The sequence below is a fragment of the Somniosus microcephalus genome, chromosome 5 (genome assembly GCF_052327205.1).
Source record: "Somniosus microcephalus isolate GS21.2 chromosome 5, FLI_Smic_1.0, whole genome shotgun sequence".
Lineage (NCBI taxonomy): Eukaryota > Metazoa > Chordata > Chondrichthyes > Squaliformes > Somniosidae > Somniosus > Somniosus microcephalus.
The window spans coordinates 107406909-107429710 of record NC_140991.1 but is presented as its reverse complement, the minus strand read 5'-3'; the positions used below and the strand labels follow the sequence as shown (position 1 = coordinate 107429710).

Here is a 22802-nt window from a genome sequence, read left to right as displayed (position 1 = left end):
CCTTATGACAGTAACAATCTCCCTTTAAAGAGTATACAAGCCGATTTTCCAACAATATACAGTGGATAATTAAAACTGGTGAATAATCAAGCATCCCCGATTTTATACTTCTGGTGCAGCACTATCTAAAGCACGGGAATGATGACAAGAACAGTGCAAATAACTAAAGAAAGACTGTGTAGTTTTATTCGTCAGAAGTGGGATGAAAAGCAACTTTGTAATGAGGTGATGCTCAAGCAAATTTTGGCCTGCAGAAATTCTGGCACATAATCAAAATGGCAGATGATCGGAATGTGGATAATGGAGGTGCCACTGTACTTTTAACAGTGATTATTTCTCTCTCATAGGGGGATTCAACATTTCACCATTTCCACCCCAGGCTGCTCTGATGACAGTTTATGGCAATGTCCTAGAGAAGCTTCATCTTCTACAGTAGAAATTGACATAGAAATGTTAATATAAAATAATTATATGTTTCAATAAGATCACCGCTCATTCTTCTAAATTCCAATGAATATCGGCCCAACCTGCTCAATCTTTCTTCATAAGTCAACCCCGCTCATCTCAGGAATCTACTGAGTGAATCGTCTCTGAACTGCCTCCAATGCAAGTATATCCTTCCTTAAATCAGGAGACCAAAACTGTACACAGTACTCAAGGTGTGGTCTCACCAATACCCTGTACAGTTGTAGCAGGACTTCCCTGCTTTTATACTCCAACCCCCTTGCAATAAAGGCCAACATTCCATTTGCCTTTTTGATTACTTGCTGTACCTGCATGCTAACTTTTTCTGTTTCATGCACAAGGACCCCCAGGTCCCTCTGAACTGTAGCATTTTGTAATCTCTCTCTATTTAAATAATAATTTGCTTTTTTATTTTTCCTGCCAAAGTGGATAACCTCGCACTTTCCCACATTATACTCCATCTGCCAAATGTTTGCCCACTCACTTAGCCTGTCTATATCCCTTTGCAGATTCTTTGAGTTCTCTGCACATCTTGCTATCCCACCCATCTTTGTATCATCCGCAAACTTGACTACATTACACTCGGTCCCTTCATTCAAGTCATTAATGTAGATTGTAAATAGTTGAGACCCCAGTGCCAATCCCTGTGGCACGCCACTAGTTACCGTTTGCCAACCGGAAAATGACCCATTTACCCCGACTCTCTGCTTTCTGTTAGTTAGCCAATTCTCTATCCATGCTAATATATTACCCCCAACTCCGTGAGCTCCTATCTTATACAGTAACCTTTTATGTGGCACCTTATCGAATGTTTTCTGGAAATCCAAATATACCACATCCACTGGCTCACCCTTATCCACCCTGCTCGTTACATCCTCAAAGAACTCCAGCAAATTTGTTAAACATGATTTCCCTTTCATAAAACCATGCTGACTCTGCTTGACTGCATTATGATTTTCCAAATGCCCTGCTACTGCTTCCTTAATGAAGGATTCCAGCATTTTGCCAATGACAGATGTTAGGCTAACTGGTCTATAGTTTCCTGCGTTCTGTCTCCCTCCTTTCTTAAATAGGGGTGTTACATTTGCAGTTTTCCAATCCGCTGGGACCTCTCCAGAGTCATGGGAATTTTGGTATATTGCAACCAATGCATCCACTATCTCTGCAGCCACTTCTTTTAAGACCCTGGGATGCAGGCCATCTGGTCCAGGGGACTTGTCGTCTTTTAGTCCCATTATTTTACCAAGTACTTTTTCCTCAGTGATAGTGATTGTCTTTAGTTCCCTCCTCCCTGTGGCCCCTTGATTATCCATTATTGGGATGTTGTTAGTGTCTTCTACCGTGTAGACAGATACAAAATATTTGTTCAGAGTCTCTGCCATTTCCCCGTTCCCCATTATTAATTCCCCATTCTCATCCTCTAAGGGGCCAACATTTACTTTAGCTACTCTTCCTTTTTGTATACCTGTAGAAGCTCTAGCTTTCTGTTTTAATATTTCTTGACAGTTTACTCTCATAATTCATCTTCTCTCTTTGTTATTTTTTTAGTCATCCTTTGCTGGTTTTTAAAATTTTCCCAATCCTCTGGCCTCCCACCAATCTTGGCAACATTGTATGCCTTCATTTTGGAGGGTGAGAATGTTGGATCTCAAAGAAGCGTACTGAGCTTGAATAAAGGAGACTATGAAGGTATGAGAGCGGAATTGATTAGATTGGACTGGGAAAATAGATTAAAGGGTAAGACGGTACATGAGCAGTGGTGTACATTTAAGGAGTTATTTTACAACTTTCAAAAAATATATATTCCACTGAGGAAACAAGGGTGTAAAAGAAATGACTGCCATCCGTGGCTAAGTAAAGTAATTAAGGATAGTATCGGACTAAAAACAAGGGCATATAAGGTAGCCAAATCTAGTGGTAAGATAGAAGATTGGAAGTCTTCAAAAGACAGCAAAAAATAACTAAAAGATTGATTAAGAAAGGGAAGATAGATTATGAAAGTAAATTAGCAAGAAATATAAAAACAGATAGCAAGAGTTTCTATAGTTATATAAAAAGAAAAAGGGTGGCTAAAGTAAATGTTGGTCCCTTAGAGGATGAGACCGGGAAATTAATGGTGGGAAACATGGAGATGGCAAAAACGCTGAACAAATATTTTGTTTCAGTCTTTACGGTAGAGGACACTAAGAATATCCCAACACTGGACAAACAGGGGGCTCTAGGGGGGGAGGAGCTAAATACTATTAAAATCACTAAGGAATTGGTGCTCGGTAAAATAATGGGACTCAAGGCGGATAAATCCCCTGGACCTGATGGCTTACATCCTAGGGTCTTGAGGGAAGTGGCGGTAGGGATTGTGGATGCATTGGTAATAATTTTCCAAAACTCCCTGGACTCAGCAAAGGTCCCGGCAGTTTGGAAAACTGCTAATGTAACACCCTTATTTAAAAAGGGTAGTAGGCAGCAGAAGGCTGGAAATTATAGATCAGTTAGCCTTACATCTGTGGTTGGTAAAATTTTGGAGTCCATTATTAAGGAGACAGTAACAGGACATTTGGATAAACATAATTTAATAGGACAAAGTCAGCATGGTTTTATGAAGGGGAAGTCATGTTTGACAAATTTGCTTGAGTTCTTTGAGGATGTAACATACAGGGTGGATAAAGGGATCCGGTGGACGTAGTGTATTTAGACTTCCAAAAGGCATTTGACAAGGTGCCACACAAAAGATTATTGCTCAAGATAAAAGATCACGGGATTGGGGGTAATATTCTGGCATGGGTGGAGGATTGGTTATCTAACAGAAAGCAGAGAGTTGGGATAAATGGTTCATTCTCAGACTGGCAATCAGTAACTAGTGGTGTTCCGCAGGGGTCAGTGCTGGGTCCCCAACTCTTTACAATCTATGTTAACGATTTGGAGGAGGGGACCGAGTGTAACATATCAAAGTTTGCAGATGATACTAAGCTGGGAGGGAAAGTAGTGAGTGAAGAGGACATAAAAAACCTGCAAAGGGACATAGACAGGCTAAGTAAGTGGGCAGAGATTTGGCAGATGGAATACAATACTGGAAAGTGTGAGGTTATGCACTTTGGCAGGAAAAATCATCGAGCAAGTTATTATCTTAATGGCAAGAAACTGGAAAGTACTGCAGTACAAAGGGATCTGAGGGTCCTGGTGCACGAAACTCAAAAAGTTAGTATGCAGGTGCAGCAGGTGATCAAGAAGGCCAATAGAATGTTGGCTTTTATTGCTAGGGGGATAGAATATAAAAACAGGGAGGTATTGCTGCAGTTACACAAGGTATTGGTGAGACCGCACCTGGAATACTGCATACAGTTTTGGTGTCCATACTTAAGAAAAGACATACTTGCTCTCGAGGCAGTACAAAGAAGGTTCACTCGGTTAATCCCAGGGATGAGAGGGTGGACATATGAGGAGAGGTTGAGTAGATTGGGACTCTACTCATTGGACTCCAGAAGAATGAGAGGCGATCTTATTGAAACATATAAGATTGTGAAGGGGCTTGATCGGGTGGATGCGGTGAGGATGTTCCCAATGATGGGTGAAACTAGAACTAGGGGGCATAATCTTAGAATAAGGGGCTGCTCTTTCAAAACTGAGATGAGGAGAAACTTCTTCACTCAGAGGGTAGTAGGTCTGTGGAATTTGTTGCCCCAGAAAGCTGTGGAAGCTACATCATTAAATAAATTTGAAACAGAAATAGACAGTTTCCTAGAAGTAAAGGGAATTAGGGGTTATGGGGAGCGGGCAGGAAATTGGACATGAGTCTAGGTTCGGATCGGTCATGGCCCTGTCGGTTGCGGAGCGGGCCCAGGGGCCGTGTAGCCTGGTCCTGCCCCTACTTCTTGTGTTCTAATTCTGTGTTAGATTTCAGGAGATGGTTCTATTCACAGGGATTAGTGGAGACCTCGGGAACAGGCTGCCAGCTAGGAGTCCTTCAAGAGTAAATTGGGCCTGTTCCTGGGTGGGGTGGAGATCACCTTTTGCAGAAGGTAAGTACTGCAGTAAATACAGGGACAGAGTGATCTCCTGGACGAGTTTCGATCGCCTAGATGGGTCGGAGAGGAATTTCCCAGATTTTTTCTCCCAAATTGGCCATTGGGTTTTTTATCTGGTTTTTCACCTCTCCCGGGAGATCACATGGGTTCAGGTGGGATGGAGAGTGGAAGTAGATTTGAGGTTAGGATCAGATCAGCCATGATCTTATTGAATGGCGGAGCAGGCTCGAGGGGCCGATTGGCCTACTCCTGCTCCTATTTCTTATGTTCTTATGTTTTCAATTTGATACCATCCTTTACTTCCTTAGTTAGCCACAAATAGTACTCCCTTCTCTTAAAATCTTTCTTTCTCACTGGAAAATATTTTTGTTGAGAGTAATGAAATATCTCCTTAAATGTCCACCACTGCATTTCAACTGTCTTACCCTTTAATTTATTTTTCCAGTTCACTTTAGCCAGTTCTGCCCTCATGCCATTGTAATTGCCTTTGTTTAAGATCAGGACACTGGTTTGCAACACAACTTTCTCACCCTCCAACTGAATTTGAAATTCAACCATGTTATGATCACTCTTTCCGAGAGGATCCATTACTATGAGATAATTTACTAATTCTGTCTCATTACGCAGTACCAGATCCAAGATAGCCTGCTCCCTGGTTGGTTCCATTACATACTGTTCTCGGAAACCATCCCAAATACACTCTATGAACTCCTCCTGAAGGCTACCATGGGCAATTTGATTTGTCCAATCAATATGGAGATTAAAATCACCCATGATTATTACCGTACCTTTTTTACAGGCCTCCATTATTTGTTGATTTATACTCTGTCCAACAGTATTGCTACTCTTCGGGGGCCTGTAGACTGCTTCCACCAGACCCTTTTCCCCTATTATTTTTTATCTCCACCCAAACCGATTCTACATCTTGATCTTCTGAGCCAATATCACTTCTCACCACTGTACTGATCCCATCCTTTACCAACAAAGCCACCCCACCTCCCTTTCCTTTCTTTCTATCCTTCCGAATTGTCAAATACCTGGAATATTCAGTTCCCAGCCCTGGTCACCTTGCAACCACATCTCTGTAATGACGATCAGATCATACCCATTTGTTTCTATTTGTGCCATCAACTCATCTATCTTGTTCTGAATGCTGCATGCATTCAGATATAGAGCTTTTAACTTTGTCTTTTTGCCATTTCTCCTTGTTTTGGCCCCATTTTCTGTTGCACTCTTATTTTTAAACATTCTGTCCCTTCCTGTCACACTCTGGTTATTATTTCCCCCATCTCTATCCTGCTCTATTGTTTTCTCATTTCTCATTGACATTTTAAATTCCCGCTCACCTGGACCCTCCCCTACACTATTTAGTTTAAAGCTCTCTCTACAGCCCTAGTTATTCGATTCACCAGGAGGCATTTTTGAATCTGGTGTTGGCAATGAGGTGGGCTAGGTCGACCAAGTGTCTGTGGGAGAACACTTGGGTACGAGTCATCATCGTATCATAAGATTTAGATTAGCAATGGAGCAAAGAACAATCTAGAGTGGAACTTCTAAACTGGAATAGGGCTAATTTCAATGGGACGTGAAAGGATCTAGCCAGGGTAAAATGGAACCAAAGGCTGACAGGAAAAATTGTAACAGAACAATGGGTGATCTTTAAGGAGGAGATGTTCCAAGTACAGGCTAGGTACATTCCAACAAGAGGGAAGGGTAACGGAACCAAAGCAAGGGCTCCTTGGATGATGAGGAAGATAGAGAAGATGATAAAACAAAAAAAAGAGTCTATGATGAATGTCAGATGAATTCTTCAAGGGAGAACCAGACCAAATACAATAAGTTGAGAGGGGAAGTAAAGATGAAAATAAGATTGGCAAAGAGAGAATATGAGAGTAGAATGGCGGTTAACATAAAAGGGAACACAAAAATCTTCTACCAGCATGTAAACAGTAAGCGGGTAGTAAGAGGCGGGGTGGGGTCTATTAGGGACAAAGAAGGTGATATCTGCTTAGAAGCGCAGTGAAAGGCTAGAATACTCAATGAGTACTTTGTATCGGTGTTTACTAAGGAGGTGGATGCTGACAAAATATCGGTAGAAGTAGAAAAGGTAGAAGCAATGGAAGGGGTGAAAATTGATAGACAGGATGTACTAGAAAGGCTGGGTATGCTTAGAGTGGATAAGTCACCTGGTCCAAATGGCTAAGGGAATTGGGGGAGGAGATAGCGGAAGGGCTTGCCAGAATTTTCCAATCTTCCCTAGATGCGGGGAAGGTGTCTGAGGATTGGAAAGTGGCAAATGTGACACCATTGTTCAAGAAAGGGTATAAGGACAATCCTAGTAACTACAGGCCAGTCAGTTTAACATCAGTGGTGGGTAAAGTTTTAGAAACAATAATCAAGGATAAAATTAACGGGCACTTGGAGAGGTTTAAGCTAATTAGGGAGAGCCAACTTGGATTTGTAAAAGGCAGATTGTGTTTGACTAATCTAATTGAATTTTTTGATGAAGTAACAGGGAGGATTGATGAAGGGAATGCAATGGATGTTGTCCAAATGGATTTTCGGAAGTCGTTTGACAAAGTACCACATAGAAGGCTGGTTAACAAAATTGAGGCTCATGGAATAGGTGGGTCAGTGGCAGCTTTGATTAGGAATTGGCTTAATGACAGAAAACAGCGAGTTGTGGTAAATGGCTGTTTTTCAGACTGGAGGATGGTAGACAGTGGTGTTCCCCAAGGGTCAGTGCGAGGGCCACTGTTTTTTTTTATATATATAAATGACCTGGATATTGGAATACAGAGTAGAATTTCTAAATTTGCTGATGACACCAAACTTGGGGGTGTGGCAAACAGTGAGGATGATACCAATCGTCTGCAACAGGACATAGAAAAGGCTAACAGAATGGGCAGACAAGTGCCAAATGGAATTTAATACAAAGAAGTGTGAGGTGTTGCATTTTGGCAGAAGGAACAGGGAGAGGAAATATACACTTAATGGCACAGTTTTTAAAGAGTGTGCAGGGACAGAGGGACCTGGGAGTTAATGTGCATAGGTGCCTGAAGGTTGCAGGACGTATTGAGAGAGTGGTTAGCAAACCATATGGGACCTTGTGTTTCATAATAGAGGTATTGAGTACAAAAGTAGAGAAGTTATGCTGAACTTTTATAAAGCACTGGTTAGGCCACAACTGGAGTATTGCATCCAGTTCTGGTCATCACACTTTAGGAAGGATGTAAAGGCATTTGAGAGGGTGCAGAGGAGATTTACCAGAATGGTTCCGGGGATGGGGGATCTTAGCTACAAGGACAGGTTGGAGAAGCTGGATTTGTTTTCATTAGAGCAAAGGAGGTTGAGGGGTGATTTGATAGAGGTGTACAAGATTATGACGGGTTTGGATAGGCTAGACGGGGAAAGGCTGTTCCCACTAGTTGATGGTGCAAGGACTAGGAGACACAGATGTAAGGTTTTGGGCAAGAGATACAAGGGGAACGTGAGGAAAAACTTTTTTACACAGCGAGTGGTGAGGACCTGGAACTTGCTGCCGACAGAAGTGGTGGAAGTGGAGACGCTCAATGTTTTCAAAGGAGACTGGATGGGCACTTGAGGGAAAGAAATTTCAGGGTTAAGGGGATAGAGTGGGGAATGGGACTGACTGGATTGCTCTAGAGAGAGCGGGCATGGACTCGATGGGCCGAATGGCCTTCTTCTGTGCCGTTATGACTCTATGGGCAGGATTTTCATTGGGCCGTGGAGGCGGGATTGGAGGCGTGTGGGGGGTTAAAATCCCGAAATCGGGGGGCACGAACCCATTCCGCCCCCAACCCGCCTCCATGCCAGTTTCAAAGTAGGCGGGTACCTGACCCGCACTGGGACCCGCCTCCCCGAGGCGGGAAGGGGATTAGTGCCAATTAACAGGTAGTTAACAGGCAGTTTTTAACCTAATCCCTATTTTCATTCTTGAAGTGTGGGATTCCCGATGGCTCCAAACCATGCCAAGTTAGCGAGGCGGGCCGTCGGGCTGAAGGGCTTGGAGGGGTCGAGATGTCCGGTGTTCAGGTGAGTGATGGGTGCATGAGTGTAGAGATAAGTGTGTTTGGTGTGTGTAAAGTGTTTAAAGAAGTTTTACTTACCTTTACAGCCTTCCTTCAGGTCTCGGGAGTCCCTCATTTCACCGGCACAGAAAGCAGAATGGCCGTGATCTGTCAGAAATTGCAGCATTCAGCTTTCTGTTCCGGAGAGATCTCTAAATCATCCTGAGAGGAAGATATTAACTTGGAGTACAGATTGTCAGTGTTTGACAGCTTCAAACAGCTGTCGAATGTTGATATTTCATCTGTCAAAAGGTCTTGACAAATGAAATATCAATCTGTGACGTCACCTGTTGCCGGGTGGCCCTTAATTGGCCTGCTGAGCCTGGTGGGCTCAACAAGGTCAATCAAGTCAAAATCGCGCGGGTTGGCTACAACTCGATGGAGGCGGGACTACAACCCCGAAAGTTGTAGTCCCGCCTCCTCAATGAAAATCCAGCCCTATGACTCTGTATTTAAATAATATGTGAGGAACTACTTATACTGGAAAACATTCCTTCTAGATCATTTATCAACTGGATGGAAAAATATTTAAACTGCAATCTGTAGCTCATGGTACATGACTTTCGAATGAGAAAGAAATCCATTTAACTTGATAAAAGACAGTCAACAAAAAGTCTTTAAGGTATGATACATTCTTTCAGAATTGGAGCACCTTTTCCATAATGCAAAGGTGTCACTTCTTCATATTATTACTGGTAGATCTCCTGTGCTGTTGCTTATGGACATTAGTGTAGTCTCAAATGTTTACCACAACCCTGCTGCAGCTTAAACACGACAACGCTTTGCACACTGCTTTTATGCAACCAATGTTCTCAAGCAATCTATTACAAGACTGATTATATTATTTATGTTATCTACCTCATAAATCTTTTTTTCTGCATCTCCCACAATGGAATTGTATTTCCTGCTGAAGCTGTTGTTAGTGTAGCACTGCCAAGGGATCGTTATTTTAATTTTAAATTTCTTTTTCGACTGCTCATGGCTCATAGTTGCTGATAAATTTGCTGCCTGATTGTCCCACCGGCAGGACAGACCCACCAGGGGTGGCGACACAGTGGTATACAGTCGGGAAGGAGTGGCCGAAGTCTCATGGCTTCAGGTCAAGCATGGGAAAGCAAACCTCCTGCTGATTACCACCTACCGCCCTCCCTCAGCTGATGAATCAGTACTCCTCCATGTTGAACACCACTTGGAAGAAGCACTGAGAGTAGCAAGGGCACAGAATGTACTCTGGGTGGGCGACTTCAATGTCCATCACCAAGAGTGGCTCAGTAGCACCACTACTGACCGAGCTGGCCGAGCCCTGAAGGACATAATTGCTAGTCTGGACCTGCGACAGGTGGTGATAGAACCAACATGAGGGAAAAATCTACTTGACCTCGTCCTCACCAATCTACCTGTCGCAGGTGCATCTGTCCATGACCGTATTGGCAGCAGTGACCAGCGCACATTAATTGTGGAGGCGAAATCCCGTCTTCACACTTAGGACACCCTTCATCATGTTGTGTAGCACTACCACCGTGCTAAATGGGATAGATTCAGAACAGATCTAGCAGCTCAGATCTGGGCATCCATTAGGCGTTGTGGGCCATCAGCAGCAGCAGAATTGTATTCCGCCACAATCTGTAACCTCATGGCCCGGCATATCCCTCACTCTACCATTACCACCAAGTTAGGGGACCAACCCTGGTTCAATAAGGAGTGTAGAAGAGCAAGCCAGGAGCAGCACCAGGTTTACCTAAAAATGAGGTGCCAACCTGGAGGAGCTGCAACACAGGACTACATGCATGCTAAAAAGCAGAACCAGCATGTTATAGACAGAGCTAAGCGATCCCACAATCAACGGATCAGATCAAAGTTCTGCAGTTCTGCCACATCCGGTCGTGAATGGTGGTGGACAATTAAACAACTTATGGGAGGAGGAGGCTCCATGAATATCCCCATTCTCAATGATGGTGGAACCCAGCACGCAAGTGCAAAAGATATAAGAACATAAGAAATAGGAGCAGGAGTAGGAAAATCGGCCCCTCGAGCCTGCTCCGCCATTCAATAAGATCATGGCTGATCTGATCCTAACCACCAATCCACTATCACAGAACCATCTCCTGAATCTAACAGAATTAGACACGAAATAGGAGCAGGATCAGGCTACACGGCCTCTGGGCCCGCTCCGCTACCCACAGGGCCATGACCGATCCGAACCTAGACTCATGTCCAAATTCCTGCCCGCTCCCCGTAACCCTTAATTCCCTTTACTTCTAGGAAACTGTCTATTTCTGTTTTAAATTTATGTAATGATGTAGCTTCTACAGCTTTTTGGGGCAGCATATTCCATGGACCTACCACCCTCAGAGTGAAGTAGTTCCTCCTCATCTCAGTTTTGAAAGAGCAGCCCCTTATTCTAAGACTATGCCCCCTAGTTCTAGTTTCACCCATCATCGGGAACATCCTACCCGCATCCACCCGATCCAACCCCTTCACAATCTTATATGTTTCAATAAGATCGCCTCTCATTCTTCTGAACTCCAATGAGTAGAGCCCCAATTTACTCAACCTCTCCTCATATGTCCATCCCCTCATCTCCGGGATTAACAGAGTGAACCTTCTTTGTACTGACTTGAGAGCAAGTATGTCCTTTCTTAAGTATGGACACCAAAACTGTACGCAATATTCCAGGTGCGGTCTCACCAATACCTTGTACAACTGAAGCAATACCTCCCTGTTTTTATATTCTATCCCCTTAGCAATGAAAGCCAACATTCCATTGGCCTTCTTAATCACTTGCTGCACCTGCATACTAACCTTTTGAGTTTCATGCACCAGGACCCCCAGATCCCTTTGTGCTTCAGTACTTTCCAGTTTCTTGCCATTAAGATAATAACTTGCTCTACGATTTTACCTGCCAAAGTGCATAACCTCACACTTTCCAGTATTGTATTCCATCTGCCAAATCTCTGCCCACTTACTTAGCCTGTCTATGTCCCCTTGCAGGTTTTTTATGTCCTCCTCACTCACTACTTTCCCTCCCATCTTAGTATCATCTGCAAACTTTGATATGTTACACTCGGTCCCCTCCTCCAAATCGTTAATATAGATTGTAAAGAGTTGGGGACCCAGCACTGACCCCTGCGGAACACCACTAGTTACTGATTGCCAGTCTGAGAATGAACCATTTATCCCAACTCTCTGCCTTCTGTTAGATAGCCAATCCTCTATCCATGCCAGATTATTACCCCCAATCCCGTGATTTTTTATCTTAAGCAATAATCTTCTGTGTGGCACCTTGTCAAATGCCTTTTGGAAGTCTAAATACACTACGTCCACTGGTTCCCCTTTATCCACCCTATATGTTACTTCCTCAAAGAACTCCAGCAAATTTGTCAAACATGACTTCCCCTTCATAAAACCATGCTGACTTTGTCCTATTAAATTATGATTATCCAAATGTCCTGTTACTGTCTCCTTAATAATGGACTCCAAAATTTTATCTAGCACAGATGTTAGGCTAACCGGTCTATAGTTTCCAGCCTTCTGTCTACTGCCCTTTTTAAATAAGGGTGTTACATTAGCAGTTTTCCAGTCTGCCGGGACCATTGCCGAGTCCAGGGAGTTTTGGAAAATTATTACCAATGCATCCACAATCCCTATCGCCACTTCCCTCAAGACCCTAGGATGTAAGCCATCAGGTCCAGGTGATTTATCCGCCTTGAGTCCCATTATTTTACCGAGTACCACTTCCTTAGTGATTTTTATCGTGTTTAGCTCCTCCCCCCCTATAGCCCCCTGTTTGTCCAGTGCTGGGATATTCTTAGTGTCTTCTACTGTAAAGACTGATATAAAATATTCATTCAGTGTTTTTGCCATCTCCATATTTCCCACCATTAATTTCCCGGTCTCATCCTCTAAGGGACCAACATTTACTTTAGCCACCCTTTTCCTTTTTATATAACTATAAAAACTCTTACTATCTGTTTTTATATTTTTTGCTAATTTACTTTCATAATCTATCTTCCCTTTCTTAATCAATCTTTTTGTTATTTTTTGCTGTCTTTTAAAGTTTTCCCAATCCTCTATCCTCCCACTAGATTTGGCTACCTTATATGCCCTTGTTTTTAGTCGAATACTATCCTTAATTTCTTTACTTAGCCGCGGATGGCTGTCTTTTCTTTTACACCCTTTTCTTCTCAGTGGAATATATATTTTTTGGAAGTTGTAAAATAACTCCTTAAATGTACACCACTGATCATGTATCTTCTTACCCTTTAATCTATTTTCCCAATCCACTCTACTCAATTCCGCTCTCATACCTTCATAGTCTCCTTTATTCAAGCTTAGCACGCTTGTTTGAGATCCAACCTTCTCACCCTCTAACTGAATATGGAATTCAACCATGTTATGGTCACTCATTCCAAGGGGATCCTTTACTAGGACATTTTTAATTAATCCTGTCTCGTTACACAGGACCAGATCGAAGGTTGCTTGCCCCCTGGTCGGTTCAGTTACATACTGCTCAAGAAACCCATCCCTAATACACTCAATGAACTCATCCTCAAGGCAGCCCTGCCCAATTTGATTTATCCAATTAATATGACAGTTAAAATCCCCCATAATTATAGATGTTTCCTTATTACAAGCCTCAACTATTTCCTGATTGATACTCCATCCAACAGAGTTGCCACTGTTCGGAGGCCTATAGACTACGCCCACTAGTGTTTTTTTCCCCTTATTATTCCTTACCTCCACCCAGCTGTTTCATTATCCTGATCTTTTGACCCAATATCATTTATCTGTATTACAGTGATTCCTTCCTTTATTAACATAGCCACCCCACCTCCCCTTCCTTCCTGCCTGTCCTTCCTGATCGGTAAATAACCTGGTATGTTTAATTCCCAGGCATTGTCACCCTGCAGCCATGTTTCTGTAATGGCCACAAGATCATACCCATATGTAGTTATTTGTGCCATTAACTCGTCTATTTTGTTACGAATGCTACGTGCATTCAGATAGAGAACTTTCAAAGATGTTTTGTGACACTTAGTTCCTGCTTTTGCCCTTTTTATTACTTTACCTTTTACTCCATACCTTCTGCCCCTTCCTGACACGCTCTGGTTTTTAATTTCCCCACTGCTACCTAAGTCTATGACCTTCTCTGTTGTCATTTTTATTATTTGCTCTCTAGGAACCTCCCCCCCACTAGTTAGTTTAAAGCCCTCTCTACAGCCCTAGTTATATGATCCGCCAGGACTCTAGTCCCAGCACTGGCCAAGTGAAGCCCGTCCCAATGGAACAGCTCCCTCCTGCCCCAGTACTGGTGCCAGTGTCCCAGGAAGCAAAACCCATTTCTCCCACACCAGTCTTTGAGCCAGGCATTTAACTCTCTAATTTTATTTGTCCTAGCCAAATTCGCTCGTGGCTCAGGTAATAATCCAGAGATTATTACCCTTGTGGTTCTGCTTTTTAATTTGGCCCCTAGCTGCTCAAACTCCCTCAGCAGAACCTCCTTCCTTGTCCTATCTATGTCGTTGGTACCAACATGGACCACGACAACTGGATCTTCCCCCTCCCACTCCAAGTTTCTCTCCAGTCCAGAGGAGATGTCCTTAGCCCTGGCACCGGGCAGGCAACACAGCCTTCGGGACTCTCGCTCTCGGCTGCAAAGAACTCTATCTATCCCCCTAACGATACTATCCCCTACCACTACAACATTTCTTTTAACTCCCCCCACTTGAATGGCCCCCCGCTCCACGGTGCTGTGGCCAGGTTGCTCATCCTCCCTGCAGTCCCTGTTCCCATCCTCACAGGGAGTAAGAGAATTGAACCTGTTGGACAAGTGCAAGGGCTGCGGCTCCTCCAACACTACCTCCTGGATCCCCGTACCTGCCTCACTTCTAGTCACACCATCCTGACCCTGGCCACGAAGTACATCTGACAAGGCTGAAGCGTTTGCAACCATCTTCAGCCAGAAGTGCCGAGTGGATGATCCATATTGGTCTGCTCCTGAGGGCCCCACCATCACAGAATTCGATTCACTCCATGTGATATCAAGCAAAGTCTGAGCGCACTGGATACAGCAAAAGCTATGGGCCCTGAAAACATCCCGATTATCATGTCGAAGACTTGTGCTCCAGAACTAGCCACACCTCTCGCCAAGCTGCTCCAGTACATCTACAACACTGGCATCTATCCGACAATGTGGAAAACTGCCCAGGTATGTCCTGTCCACAAAAGCAGGACAAATCCAACCCGGCCAATTATCGCCCCATCAGTCAATCATCAGTAAAGTGATGAAAGGTGTCATCGACAGTGCTATCAAGCGGCACTTACTCACCAAAAACCTGCTCACTGATGCCCAGTTTGGGTTTCGCCAAGACCACTCAGCTCCCGACCTCATTACAGCCTTGGTCCAAAAATGGACAAAGCAGCTGAATTCCAGAGGTGAGGTGAGAGTAACTGCCCTTGACATCAAGCCAGCATTTGACTGAGTGTGGCATCAAGGAGCCCTAGTAAAACTTAAGTCAATGGGAATCTGGGGGAAACGTTCCACTGGCTGGAGTCATACCTAGCACAAAGGAAGATGTGTGAAGGAATAAGTCATATTCAGAAAAATACACCATTCTATGAACAAATTCTAGCCTGATTAAAACATGACATACTAGGTCTGGAAATCTGGAAGCCTCAACAATCTAAAGCTATAAACAGCATACAGGCTATTGAGATAAAATAAGTTGTTGACACTGAATCAATAACCTTGTTGAAACAGACTACAGGCTCCTGAAGTCTGCAGCCTTGGAAAGAACACAATGGTACACCCTGCTAAGGTGTCCTAAATTACACTTCGGAAAGAAACACAGAAAATTAAGAAACATATGCCTTCGTAAAAATGACATCAAATGAAACACAGGAGACACGATTCTGTATTGCAACCAGCTGAGGTAAATAAGAATTGTATAGATCACCCTAGTGGAGGTGTTTTAATTTACACGTCATATAAAAAGGTACAAGCAGAAGACCTTGGTAAAAATGACATCAAATAGATGCACCTGCTGGTTACACCGTTTTTTTTCTTACAGGCATTTTTTACGTTAAATAACCACATTTTTTGGTACATTTAGTGACTTTTCATGTGTTGTATAATTTTGTGTGTTTGTTATGTTTTATATGTTATTTACAGCTATATAAACCATCAGTAAAGAAGGAAAATGACAGCAGAAAACAGTGATGAGAAATTATGAATGATTTGAAAGGCTGCTTCTATGATACTTGATGGTGCCATTTTTTGCTAGTTGCATGTACCTTATTGGAACTATTTGATTCACATATGGCCACTTAGATATTTAATTGATAATCTAACAGATAAGTACTTATTTTAATCAGTCATTAAATTTTGCTTGATGGATGTGTGCTGCTTTGCGGTGTGTCATGCTTGCGTGCGACACCTTTAACAGTTATGGTATTACAGGTGCGCTCGATGGAAGGCTGTTAAGTATGTATTATTGTGTCACACCTATCTTATTAACTGATCGATTTTTTTCCCTGCCCTCTCCTGAAAGCATTGGCCACTTTTAGGGTACAGTTTCACAAGCACCAGAGGCCCGTCTGTACTTCACCCAAATGGCCATTCTTCATGTCAGTGAGTGGTGGTCATTTGATAATGATCATGAACCTTGACCGATGTCCCCAACCCAGGGGTGCTGTGGGTAATCATAATGTCCCATTGCGGCCCTGATTAACATCAGCTAATTCAGCACAGACCAGAGATCGAACCTGGGGCCTTCCTGGCCTGTGTGAAACTTGTGAATCAAGTTATTTCCCGTATGTAATGATCTCTTTGTATTAGTATATTTGATACCATATTTTAACGTGGTGCCTTGCAACTATTTAAATTAACCAAATAATAAAGTACTTGAAACTTTTTGCTACATTTATTTAATAAAAAGCACAGCAGTTGCAATATTTCTTTACTTTTGGACCGTGTTTAGCTTTTGGCAGCGTAGAGGAGAAATACACAGGGGAATGTGTTCAGCTTTTAAGGATACAGAGGGACAGTATGCATGAGCACATAGTGATAAAAGACCAATCAAGACGTGGAAGCACTGGCATTAATGAGTCTACTGCACTCTGATGGAAGAAACAAATTAGTTTAAAATGCACAGTGGATTTCAATTTAACACTAGCCAGCAGGAAACAGTGCAACATTGTGGTCCTGTGCCAAGAAGCTAATTATCACTGCACAACAATTAACAGAAAATAGAAAATATTCACTTTAAAACTGGTTTTATTGCATAGCGCAAATGCCAAAAATGAATAAAGTGCTAGGAACAAAATAACAGATGTTGTTTGGATCCAGAGATTCTTTAGTTTCTGCTTTCTCTTAGTATCATCTGGTATCACTTCTATTTCTTGTCAACTATGAACATTTTCTGCTAATATTTCCTCGTTTACTCATTTTAACATCTTTGGAAGAATTAAAGTAAATTTCCTTAATTGTATTTAATTATTCTACCGGTACAACTATTTGGGAGATCGCATGCTAGAATCTAATCAGTCTTATTACAAAAAGTTCAGTGATTGACATTTATGTATATGCTTTATGATGTAATTTTTACTAATATTGGACCAGAAATTCGGGTCTCCACGGGTGAGTACGCACGGGGTACTCACCCGTAGGCCGAATGGAATTGCCGGTTTCCTGCATGCACTGTGCATGCGCATCAAACTTAGGTTTTTTTACAGGTTTCTCCGGGATCGTAAGCCTGCAGGATTTAGAAATATAAAAAGCAGGCGTAAGGCCTGCTTTTTACAAGGTAAGTGGTGAATTAATTAAAATTAAAACATTTTTTCCACAGGTTTATTATTTTTAAATACTTTAAAGCAAGGTAAGTTTATTTTTAGCCCCGTTAGAATATAAAATTACTTTTTTCAAAAATGTAAATTATTGTTTAAAATAGTTATGTCATGTAATTTATAGTTTATTTAAAAAATGTGATTAAAAAAAAAAATTATTTGACTGTTTAGTGTTATTTTGGGGCCATAGTATTTATAAGTCTTGACAGCTCTTCCTGTCAGACTTATGAATGGGCTTTTCCCTGCTGCCCATGGCCCACGTGATCCCAGGGGACGCATCGAACTAACTGCGCCCCTGGGATACGCAAGCACAGCGTGCCGGCAGCTGGGCCAGGCCCCGGATCGGAATTCCACGGGGCCCTACAACTCAACGGCCGGCGCGCAAGGTAAGTGCAGATCGGGGGCTTGCACCCACGGGAAGCCCCCGACCTGAATTTCTGGGCCATTATATTTTTATATATTAGGTGGCATAGCAACAGTGTGCAACTAGAGACAAAGACCTGGTGAAATTGTACTGGACTACCAATGAATAACTCAGACATTATAGGATTGCTAGCTGGCTGGTTTTGGACCGCACCTTCCAGTTTCCGATTCATAAATGATTACATTTTTAAGAGTATAAGGGGGAGAAATTCGGTTGATTTGCGCCTCCCATTAGTGCCCTAAGAGGGCGCTAACGGGGCGCAAAGCAACTAGCGCCTGGGCGTGGCGCCGTTAACACCTCCCACGAAATTCAGCGGGAGTTTAGCGGCGGTGGTAACCATTAGCGCCCCGTGGCGCTGCGCCACCGGCGATGATGTCATCGCTGTGCGCTGTGCCCCTCTTGCGCCCCAGCCGCGATCTTCGGTAGCACCCCCTGACTTACTGCTGGATGCTATGTCAGACAAGGTCAAGGCGGCCTACCTGCGGCCGGGGCAGTGCAAATTAAAGGGGAGGTGCCAGGTGGCCGCCTGCCAGCACCTGCCCCCATTGCTGTACCCGGCCTTATGTGCACCCCCCGCCCCCGCGGAGTGCCGGCTACGCTCCGTGAGCCCAGCACTTCTCTCGAGTGCCGGGCTCTTTTGCCGACACTCCAATCCCTGCTGGCCCAGCTGGGCCCTGGGTCCCGCTGCGCTAGGCCCCTCCCCTTTAATAAAGGGAGGAAGGCCTGCCGTACCGCGGCATGTAGCGCTGTGATATTCACTCGCAGTGCCCCAAGAGGGAGGCGGGGCGCTTCCAGTAGCGCTCCGCCTCCCTCTTGGGGCGCAACCAGTGAATTGCAGCGCGGGGGCGCTAACCTTTCGGGGCGCTAATAGTAGCGCCCCGGTGAAGTTCACGCCCCCACCCAATTTTGCCCCCTAAAGATTTTCAAATAAGTTTCATCAGCAGCAGAACAAACTTCTGACACGATCCAGCCTTCATCTGGTTTTGGATTTGGTAAAAGGTGGCAAAATGATTCCCACAGGTTGCGGGCCTGGTTCTTGGTCTGGAATGCTAAGGAGCTTCTAGTGGTGTTATTAAAAGAATCCAATCTGCATGTTTATAGCTTTTATTTAAAGGGGTTGTTGCTCTTCTTTTTACATGATAGCTTGAGGCTATGTGCTCCTTCCTCACTAAAGGTAACGATACTTAGCAAGTCATCACTAACAACAACTTCCACTTATATAATGCCTTTAACATAGTAAAAACATTCCAAGGCACTTCACAGGAGCGTTATTAGACAAAATTTGACACTGAACCATATAAAGAGATATTAGGACAGATAACAAAAAGCTTGATCAAAGAGGTAGGTTTTAAGGAGGGATTTACAGGAACAGAGAGAGGCAGAGAGGTTTAGGCATGGAATTCCAGATCTTAGGGCCTAGGCAGCTGAATGCACAGCCACCAATGGTGGAGCGATGAAAATCAGAGCTGCGTGAGAGGCCAGAATTGGAGGAGTGCAGAGATCTCAGAGGGTTGTAGTGCTGAAGGAGGTTATAGAGATAGGGAGGGATGAGGCCACGGAGGGATTTGAAAATAAGAGTGAAAATTTTAAAATCGACGCATTGCCGGACCGGGAGCCAATGTAGGTCAGCAAGGATGGGGGTGATGGATGAACGGGATGGTGCGAGTTAGGGTTTTGGATGAGCTCACGTTTATGGAAGTTGGGAGGCCGACCAGGAGAGCATTGGAATAGTCGAGTCTGAAGGTAACAAAAGCATTGACCCAATGAACCCAAATAAAAAGGATGCGCCTTTATCTGCTAATTATGCAGAAAATTATTCTAATGGGTCTTGGGGAGAAAGCAGGGACCGGGTACTGAATTTGGATGATCAGCCGTGATCGCATTGAATGGCAGAGCAGGCTCGAAGGGCCGAATGGCCTACTCCTGCTCCTATCTTCTATGTTTCTATGTTTCTATATGCTAGAAAACAACTCAAACATTGACTCTTTGATGCAAGAATTGAGGGAGTTTACCATAATTGAAAGGACTGCTTAAAGGGCTAATTCCACGAACCTGCATTGCTGGTGAACAATCTTAGCTGCCAGCAGTGCATATTGGAAATTCAGATACACTCTGTTGATGATTTCCAATCATTATATTCAGAAAATCGCAGGACCATTGCCTGAATTGCCAATATGTGCTTCTGGCAAGCAAAGCTTTCCCACAGTGACTGACTTGTAAAATTACCCCAGCGGTATCGAAGGCTGTTGTGAGAAGTTTTGAGAAAAAAAAGCTTGGCCATTTTGCCAGGGGTTCAAGTGCTTTTTACAAAGCCAACTTACCACTTATTTTGAAAAAGCCGTAAGGGAAGCTTTTATATTTAAGAAAGGAGGGAGAAAGAAAATGGGGATCTACAGATCAGTTAGCCTGACATCAGTAGTAGGGAAAATGCTAGAATCTATTATTAAGGACGTGGTAATAGGGCACTTAGAAAATAATACTAGGATGGGCAGAGTCAACACGGATTTATGAAAGTGTGTTTGATGAATCTGTTAAGAGTTTTTTGAGGTTGTAACTCGCAGAATAGATAAGGGGGAACCAGTAGATGTGATGTATTTGGACATTTAGAAGGCATTCGATAAGGTGCCACAAAAGAGGTGATTAAACTAAATTAGGGCTCATGGGATTGAGGGTAATATACTAGCATGGATTGAGGATTGGTTAATGGACAGAAAACAGAGAGTAGGAACAAACGGGTCATTTTTGGGTTGGTAGGCTGTAACTAGTTGGGTACCACAAGGATCAGTGCTTGAGCCTCAGCTATTCACAATCTATATCAATGATTTGGATGATGCAAACAAATGAGGGGAACAAATGTAATATGCTCAAGTTTGCTGATGATACAAAGCTGGATGGGAATGTAAGTTGTGAGGTGGATGCAAAGAGGCTTCAAGGGGATATAGACAAGCTAAGTGAGTGGGCAAGAACATGGCAAATGGAATATAATGTGGAGAAATGTGAAGTTATCCACCTTGGTAGGAAAAGTATAAAAGCAGAGTATTTTTTAAATGATGAGAGATTGGGAAATGTTGGTGTTCAGAGGGACCTGGGTACACGAATCACTGAAAGTTAACAAGCAGGTACAGCAAGCAATTAGGAAAGCAAATGGTATGTTGGCCTTTATTAGAAGAGGATGTGAGTATAAAAGTAAAGACATCTTACTGCAATTATATAGGGTCCTGGTGAGACCACACCTGGAGTATTGTGTACAGTTTTGGTCTCCTTGCCTAAGGAAGGGTATACTTGCCATAGAGGGAGTGCAACAAAGGTTCACCAGACTGATTCCTGGGATGGGGGGATTGTCCCATGAGGAGAGATTGAGTAGACTAGGCCTATATTCTCTAGAGTTTAGAAGAATGAGAGGTGATCTCATTGAAACATACAAAATTCTTACAGGGCTTGACAGGGTAGATGCAGGGAAGATGTTTCCTCTGGGGAGTCTAGAACCAGGGTCCCAGTCTCAGGATTATGGGTCGGCCATTTAGGACTGAGATGAGGAGAAATTTCTTCACTCAGAGGGTGGTGAATCTTTGGAATTCTCTACCCCAGAGACTGTGGAGGCTCAGTTGTTGAGTATATTCAAGACAGAGATCAATAGATTTTTGGATATTAAGGGAATCAAGGGATATGGGGATAGTGCAGGAAAGTGGAGTTGAGGTAGAAGATCAGCCATGATCTTATTGAATGTGGAGCAGGCTCAAGGGGCCAAATGGCCTACTCCTGCTCCTATTTCTTATGTTCTTAATCAGTATGGAATACCAGTGTTTAGCCTTTACATGCTACTTTGCTGTCTCTGTACTCTCAGAAAATGCAATAAACTCTGTATTTGATGATACAAAAGTTCAACTGCAGCTTGTATAGAGGTCTTGCTGTGTATCTGCTAAGTTAATGAGTCTCTTTGCTCCTCTCCCAAAAGATGTATACTTACTGTGCTGGTGTGACATTTACCTGCATTAAATCAATGAAGCATGATATACAGTGAAAAATAAACCTTCTCATTATTCATTTACCTGTCTATGATTGCGCACATATCAATGTTCACATTGGTAAATTTTCCCAGTTTCCCTTGCTCAACAGCATGTAAGTCAGCTAGCTGATCATCCACATGAAGGAGTTGCATGCAGCCTTGAAAGGAACGCCGAGCGATACTTGGTTGAGTGTTATTCAGTGGACCAGGGTAACCTGAAATAACAAAAAGTATATCAATTTCCTTTGCTGTACAGATATTACTCACAAATTACCAGAAGATAAATATCATGGCAATGTGTTGCAGTAAATTATTTCAATTCCTCTTAATGTACAAGATTCCAATTCTTAAATTGTAAATGAAATACTAATTTATTAGGCCACTCCAGACAAACCAGGAGCATTAATTGTTAATGCAAGATTCAGATTTTAAATCACTGACATTTGTGTGGAAACAATACACTTAAATTGAATAGAACACACAATCCTTTAATGAAGGAGCAATATGTTCTCTATGTGCCAACCATATCTCAATGTAATTAACGGAATAGTCATGACAATGACAAGGGACTTAATTAATTAGGTTTTATTACAATATCCATTGATTTAAAAATGGATTAACATTTGAGTTAGCTAGCTACCTGTTGTGAGCATATTCTTGAGATCCCCTAACTGACTACAGAACTGACATCTCAAAATGTTGTTGTTGGTGATGGAATCAGAAGACAAAACAGAATCAGAAGACAAAACAGAATCAGAAGACAAAACTGAACAGAAGACAAAACTCACTTGCCATACAGTAGCTATGTTTAATAAAGTGAAATACATTGACCTACATAATAGTCATTGTAATTTAAAATGCAATTTATTGGGTAAAGCACTTTCAAATGTTGATGTGAAAGATGCTATATAAATGCAAGTATTGCAATTATAAATTGATTAAAAAAAAAT

At 42.9% G+C, this 22802-nt stretch overlaps 1 protein-coding gene across 1 annotated transcript in view; it reads right to left on the bottom strand.

Moving 5' to 3' along the window:
- Positions 1–22802, bottom strand: part of LOC147117257 (contactin-associated protein-like 2) — a 1950749-nt gene that overhangs the window by 1302994 nt on the left and 624953 nt on the right. The window contains exon 9 of the mRNA XM_085988072.1: positions 21896–22067. Coding sequence (XP_085844198.1) covers positions 21896–22067 — 172 coding nt within the window. The remainder of the gene's footprint in view (positions 1–21895; positions 22068–22802) is intronic.